This window comes from Leguminivora glycinivorella, chromosome 17, assembly GCF_023078275.1.
Source record: "Leguminivora glycinivorella isolate SPB_JAAS2020 chromosome 17, LegGlyc_1.1, whole genome shotgun sequence".
NCBI classification, from domain to species: Eukaryota; Metazoa; Arthropoda; class Insecta; order Lepidoptera; family Tortricidae; genus Leguminivora; species Leguminivora glycinivorella.
The window spans coordinates 1,025,001-1,031,961 of NC_062987.1; the positions used below are offsets into that span (position 1 = coordinate 1,025,001).

The window sequence follows — 6,961 nt, forward strand, 5'->3', positions numbered from 1 at the left end:
TGGGAGGAACTCCTTCATCCAGCGTTTCCAGTACATGTCGGCCAATCGCTGCGCTATTCGCCATTGCTTTCTTAAAGCTAAGTCCGAATCGTCAAATACGCCATGAACTGGCAATCTGGATGAAGAACCAATAAGGAAATGGTTGGGCGTTAGCGATTCAGATGATCCCGGTTCTACCGACACGTGTGTCAATGGTCGACCGTTGACTATCCCTTCCACTTCCGCTAGCAGGGTGTTCAGAGTCTCGTCTCGAGGCGCTCGTTCTTTTAAAATGACACGAAGAGATCGCTTTACGGTACGAATCAAGCGTTCCCACGCCCCACCCCAATGGGGACTGGCGGGGGGGATAAAGGTCCAACGAATTTGATTGTTAAGAGCAGCGGCCCTTAGATACTCTTTGTCAAGCTCTTAGATGGATCTTCGCAGTTCGACGTCTGCTCCGCGTAGGTTCGTGCCGTTATCGGAATAAATGTGCGACGGCCATCCACGTCGAGACGCCATACGTTGAAGTGCCATAATCAGTGAGTCCGTAGTAAGTGTGTGGACAACTTCTATGTGGACCGCACGAACGGTCAGGCAGGTAAATAAAACGCCGTAGCGTTTTTCTCGACGTCTGCCTACGGTGACTTCCATAGGCCCAAACAGGTCGATCCCGCAAAAGGTGAAAGCACGTTGATGATGCGCCATGCGCGCTCGAGGTAAGTCACCCATCCGAGGCACCTGAGGGGTAGCCTTTCTTAACCTGCAGAGCATGCAACGAGACGCAACATTTTTCACGGTAGGTCGAAGCTGGATTATCCAGTATTCTTGTTTTAGATCATTCACTACCGCTTCTTGGTGTCCGTGTGCAGCCTTCACATGATAGTGCTTGACCAAGAGCCGAGTAGTAGGATGTCGCCCGTCAAGAATAATGGGTCTTTTAGCTTCCAGGGATACGTCGCAAACAGCATCTATGCGGCCGCTTACGCGTAAGACATTGTTCTCGTCCAAGTAGGGAGATAGATTTCTCAGTCGACTATCGCGTGACAACTCTTTTTCCGCCTTGACTGCTTGTATTTCACTAGCGAAGGAATCTTCTTGAGCCTGCCGAAAGATTAGTTGTTTTGCCTTCTGCATCAGGGCGTAGTCATCAAGGGCAATTCCTCTGCATTTGTGAATAAACTTTAGAACACAAGCAGTAGTTCTCAGAAATCGCAGAAACGAGGGGAAGCGCTCAGGGTCAGGAACCGGGAAACATGTACGTGAGTTTTGTACTATGGTCATACAAGCTTGAGCAGTGACTTCATTTTCAGGTTCCAGGACATTCGCTGGCCAGAAAGTCTCATCGCTGTACAAAAACTCAGGTCCCTTGAACCACTCGTTGAGAAAAGACTGATAATTGAACGTTTCTCTTGTGGCAATGTCTGCCACGTTCAGTCCTGTGGGTACATATCTCCACTCAGAGGGTTTTGACAGTTCGTCGATCTCGCCAAGTCTGTTAGCTTCAAATGTTTTGTATCGACGAGTGTTGTTGCCTATCCAGTGTAGCACGGTACTTGAATCACACCAGAAGTGCCGCCGAGTGATGTTCAAACGATGTGCTTTCGCTAGCGAGTCAGCAAGTCGAGCTGCTAACAACGCAGCTTGGAGTTCCAATCGTGGCACAGTTTGAGGTTTCACCGACGAAACGCGGCTTTTGCTGGCAACAAACGAGACAAATATTTGGTTGTTACTCTTCCAACGCCAGTATGCGACAGCTGACATAGCCTTAAGTGGGGATACCCCCATTTGCCAGAATTTCATTTGCCATAATTTTATTTGCCATCCTATTCAACAATCATAATATTGTTTCTCATAACATCTTATGCCATAATCATTGTTTACTATATTAATCTAGTGCCAGAAAATTTGTTTCCCATAAAGTCAGTTTCCATAATGTCATTTGTCAGAATCATCGAAATCCGTAATTACCACATTCCATACCATCATTTGTCATACAAATTAGCGTCCAGAAAAGTCAATTTCCATAATGTGCTTTGGCAGAATCGAAAACTACTATAATAGGTACTAGAAGGACTAGAGAATGAAACTGCTATCAGAAAGTAGGTTAGGTTAGGTTAGAACTGTGACCCCCTGGAAAATGAAACTGCTATAAGACAGTAGGTTAGGTTAGGTTAGAACTGCGACCCCTGGAAAATGAAACTGCTATCAGAAAGTAGGTTAGGTTAGGTTAGAACTGTGACCCCTGGAGAATGAAACTGCTGGAAAAGTAGGTTAGGTTAGGTTAGAACTGTGACCCCTGGAAAATGAAACTGCTATCAGAAAGTAGGTTAGGTTAGGTAATAATATGGGCAACAATTAATATGGCAATAATTGCTTATGGCGTTTGAATATTCTATGAAACCATATTATTGCACTTAATAATATGGCTAACAAATAGTATGGCATTGTATGATTATGGAAGGTAATATTCGGATAAACAACGAGTATGTCATATGATTTTTATGGTAAACAAATCATTCGGGCAAATGAAATTCAGGCAAGTTAGATTCGGGCAAATGAATATTATGTTAAATGACTGTCGGGCAAACAATAGACAACCCCTTAAGTGAGGCATCACTAAATAGATGTAGCTCTAAGTCGTTGTAGCTTTGCTGAGTCGCGGCATGAACAGAAGAGCCTGGTAGAGTTGCTGTCAATTCTTCTCCCATCTTGCACTTGACAGCGCACGACTGGTACCATCTTGGCAGACGAATTTCTCCAATAAGTTTCAGTAATTCCAACCAACTGCACCATTTTTTATATAATTCGTCTGGAATAACATCGTCCCAGTCGATATGGAGACGCCAGGTGTCCTGCAGCATAACTTTACCCTGTGTAGTGAAAGGTGACAAAAACCCGAAAATGTCAAAGATTGACATAATGACACGTAGCATAACCCTCTTGGTAGGTCTTTGTTCGCCTTTGATGACGCTATCAGGAATGCGCTTGAATGACACATCGAACCCTAGTTCATCCTTAGCAGGGTACCATATCAGACCAAGAGTCCGCTCACCATCGTCATGTTCGTCCTGTCCTAACTTCACAGCTGTATCACCTAAAACATCCTTAGGTATAGTGTCGAGCACGGCTGCGCTATTACACGTCCAGTTGCGGATTTCGAAACCTCCGGCGCTGTGAATATCTCGAATATTCTTTACCATCTCGATGGCGGAAGCTTCGTCCGGCAGACTATCGATATAGTCATCCATGTAGTGCTGGTGGTGTATAGCAGCGACGGCAGCTGGAAGCGTAGACTCGAACCTGCTAGCGTTCTTGTTCTTTATGTACTGCGCAATGAATGGAGAGCAGTTCGCGCCGAAAATCAGCGACGTCATCGCGTATGTCTTCACTGGACCTGTGGGGTTCCTACCTCTCCACAGGAATCTGAGGGCGTTTTGATCTACAGGATTGGTTTTTATTCTCAAAAACATATCTTTTATGTCACCGGTTACTGCTACCCTATCCTCTCGAAAACGAACCATAATGCCGAACAAGGAAGCGAGTAAGTCCGGTCCCGTTAGAAGAAAATCATTGAGGGACTTTCCTTGACTTTTAGCTGCTGCGTCATAAACCAAACGCAGCTTTTTCTTGTTAGGATTGTCGACTCCAAAATGTGGTAAATACCACGTATTGGGCGTGAATGACGTGTCGGCCATTTCGCGAGCGAAATCGTTTTCAAACAAATGGTTGACACGTTCCTCGTACCTGAGTCCATAAGCTTTGTCAGCTCGCATCTTTTTTTCTACACCCTGTAACCGCTTAATGGCGCTAGGGTAACTATCGGGCAAGCTGACGTGCGGATCCTTCCATGGTAGACCCACTGACCACCTGCCATTGATGAGCACTGCAGACTTGTCTAACATTTCCTGCGCTTTCACATCGTCAACATTCTCTCTAGGCTTACCTGCAACACCCAAAGAGTCGATCGCAAACGAGCGGCGTACCTCGTCGTGTAGCTCACGCAGGGCGTGCGCGACGGCGTCTTCCTCAGACACCACGCACAAGTGGAGCGTAGCGTGCGCCGAGTGCGCGGGGCGTGCAGCCCGCGGCGCGCGTGGCACGTGTACCGGCCCGTGTATACACCAACCTAAGGGAGTACGTGTTGCTGACGGCTCATCATCCTGCCCTAAACATAATTCTAAAGGCACAAGTAAATTATAATTGTCCTGACCTATTAACAACTCAGGCTTAGAAATCTTAGCATAAGGAAGCTGATTTTTCAATTTTTTCAAATGTTCATACTGGTCGCAATCTACTAATTTGACATTTTGTACAGGTATACCTAATTGATCAACGCTACGTACATTTAAATTATGCGTACTACCATTAATACAAGAAATACGTAAATTGACAACAGTTGCTTCGCGTACGAGTTCGTCGTCCTTCCAGGCGCCGCACACGCGCATGGTCTCGTTGTGGCCGGAGAGGCCGGCGCGCGCCGCCAGCTCCACGCTGAGTAATGAAACTGTAGACCCGTCGTCCAAAAATGCAGTCGTACTAAACACGCCGTTCGGCCCGTGAATGTTGACAGGAACTACTTTCAATAGTACATGCTTTTCAGTATCTATAGAGCATGTCGCAGCTTCAGTTACAGGCGATGACGTAGAACTCGATGTTGTAGGCTCTGTGACTATGTTTGACTCGGGCTGCGGCAAGGCGCTGACATTTACATCGACGGGGCGAGAAGTTGAAGTATCGCCGTCTTTGCCGATATATTCGTAGTGCAGTAGACTGTGATGTGCATCTCCGCAATTATCCTTGTCGCACATAGGGGCAGAACAAGTCTCACGATCGTGACGTTGCGATATGCATTTGTAGCAAAGTCCATACTTCTTAACGTGGCGCCATCTGTCTTTACGTAAGGCGCGTTTAAACTTCTTGCAATCAGGCAACTTATGATATTGAGTGCGGCAAAATGAGCACTTATCGTTCTTCTCTGTGTTGTCACGTTGGTCAGTTTGCAACAGTATTGCTTGCGCTTTTGGTGCAACTTTCGTAATAGTATCGTGTTGCTTTTGTTTATTTTGCTCAGGGCGATAATTTTGTAGATTGACGTTAGCAGTCGTAGCGATCTTGACAGCTTCGGTGTTCAGAAAATCGGACATAATAGACAATCGTGACTTTCCTCCCTCCTTAATCAATGGGAAGCTGTAGTCAGACCACTTAGAGACAAGGACTGGTGGTATCTTTGAAATTAGCAGTGGTACAATACTGAGACCTTGTACATACTCCTCGCGCCCCACTGCCTTCACAGACTCGACAAAGTTTTGAACTTTGACAGAAAAATTGACAATGTCTTTCTGGTACTCTTGGGACATGGGCTGAAGCTTCTTAATGTCGTGAATAAGTCTGCTTATTATACATTCGGGGTCGCCGTGACGAAGTTCAAGTGTCGCCATGATGCGATCAGGCGAGGCGGCGGACATAAGCAGGGCTGACACGGTTTCTTTAGCTTGTCCATGTAAACACTTACGTAATCGCCATAAGTTTTCCTTCGGGGTAAATTTACATACTTCAGTAGACTCCTCAAACGCTTGTTTAAATTGTAACCATTCGAGCGGATCGCCGGAATATTTGGGTAAATCTCGCGGCATACACATGCGGCTCAAAATGTTGTCGTGTGACTTATCTTTAGTGGAAGCGAGTGTCAAATTTTTAACTGCAGTTGCAAGCAATTTGATCGTACCGTTCGAGTCGGCGTCGGGAGCTGCCGGCTGGTCGCAGTCGCGCGGGTTATCAACATCCTCGGGGGCGCGCTGCAACGGATCAAGTTCTCGCGAGCTTCGCTCTATCCAGTCTTCGACATTTTGACGTGTGCTCTTGCTAGCGTTACTAATGTGGGAGCTGTGACGTGAGGTTATAACACTCTGGTGTGAACTGTATTTTTCTGACTTCAGGTCGGCTAGTTCAGCCTCATACTTCAGGTCTAACAAATGCTTGTCTATCTTTGCCAGTTCAATAGCGCGCTCGTATTCTAACCTTTTCCTTAGGGCAGACGACGACTTTGATACCATACTGTGCGCTGGTAGCGGGTGCGGCACATCTCTGTGCGGCGAGGGTTCCATATGGCTGCTACCGGCGACGAACGTCGTGTCCGCAGGTCGAATAGTCATGGAGTGCGAGGGCGAAGACTTAGACACTCTGTTAACCTCCGTTTTTGCATCGCGCTCTGCGCGAGCAAGACTTCGTGTCTTAATAGGTGTTCGAATCATTTGTAGCTCAAAACTTACGTGTGCGGTTCAAAACATAACACTAGGACGGCTGCGATGGACCAATGATGGTTTTGTGAGCTGTTGAACTCCTATTAAGTATTTTTGAGATATTAATAAAAAGAAGTCTTGCAAACACTAGTATGGTTTTATTTCGTTAGACATTAGGTGACAGAACAGATCTATGACATGTAAAAATATCATAAAAAAGGTAGAAAAAGTATAAAGGTAGAAAGTATATAATACGTAAAGAGGCCGTCATCAACAATCGACTTAAACTAAAGTGGACAGAAATTAATTTTGCTGACGAATACGGCATGACGTCACGACTCTAGACACGGCGAACTCGCTGCGCACTCCCGGCGAACACGCTGCGTGTTCGCTTCGCTTTCATATATCGCCCGCAAATCGCAAGTGTGATAAGGCCCTAAGGGCCTTATCACACTTGCGATTTACAAGCGAGGCGAGAGCGAAGCGAGCGCGCAGCGAGTTCGTCGCGAGCCCGTAACTAATTCGCAGCGAGTTCGTCGCGAATTCGCCGCGAGCGCGTAACGAATACGCTGCGTATTCGCTGAAAGTGATCTGCGTCTTAGACAGTCACTTACATAATGGATTCCGACGACGAAACACTTCTGTTAGCTTTATTGCTTCGAAGAAGTAAGAAACGAAAACTAAAGCAGAAACGGCGTGTTTGGGAGGATCCATTTTTAAGTAATCGACTGCAAGTGAGC

General features: G+C 46.3%; 1 protein-coding gene across 1 annotated transcript in view; it reads right to left on the reverse strand.

Moving 5' to 3' along the window:
* The window catches only part of LOC125235554, a 6,461-nt gene extending 228 nt beyond the window's left edge, over positions 1-6,233 (reverse strand). Inside the window, exons 1-3 of the mRNA XM_048142152.1 lie at positions 2,583-6,233; positions 708-1,746; positions 1-263 (exon numbers count right to left, since the gene is read on the reverse strand). The exon at positions 1-263 is cut by the window's left edge and continues 228 nt beyond it. Coding sequence (XP_047998109.1) covers positions 1-263; positions 708-1,746; positions 2,583-6,233 — 4,953 coding nt within the window. The remainder of the gene's footprint in view (positions 264-707; positions 1,747-2,582) is intronic.
* Between the last annotated feature and the right edge of the window lie 728 nt (positions 6,234-6,961).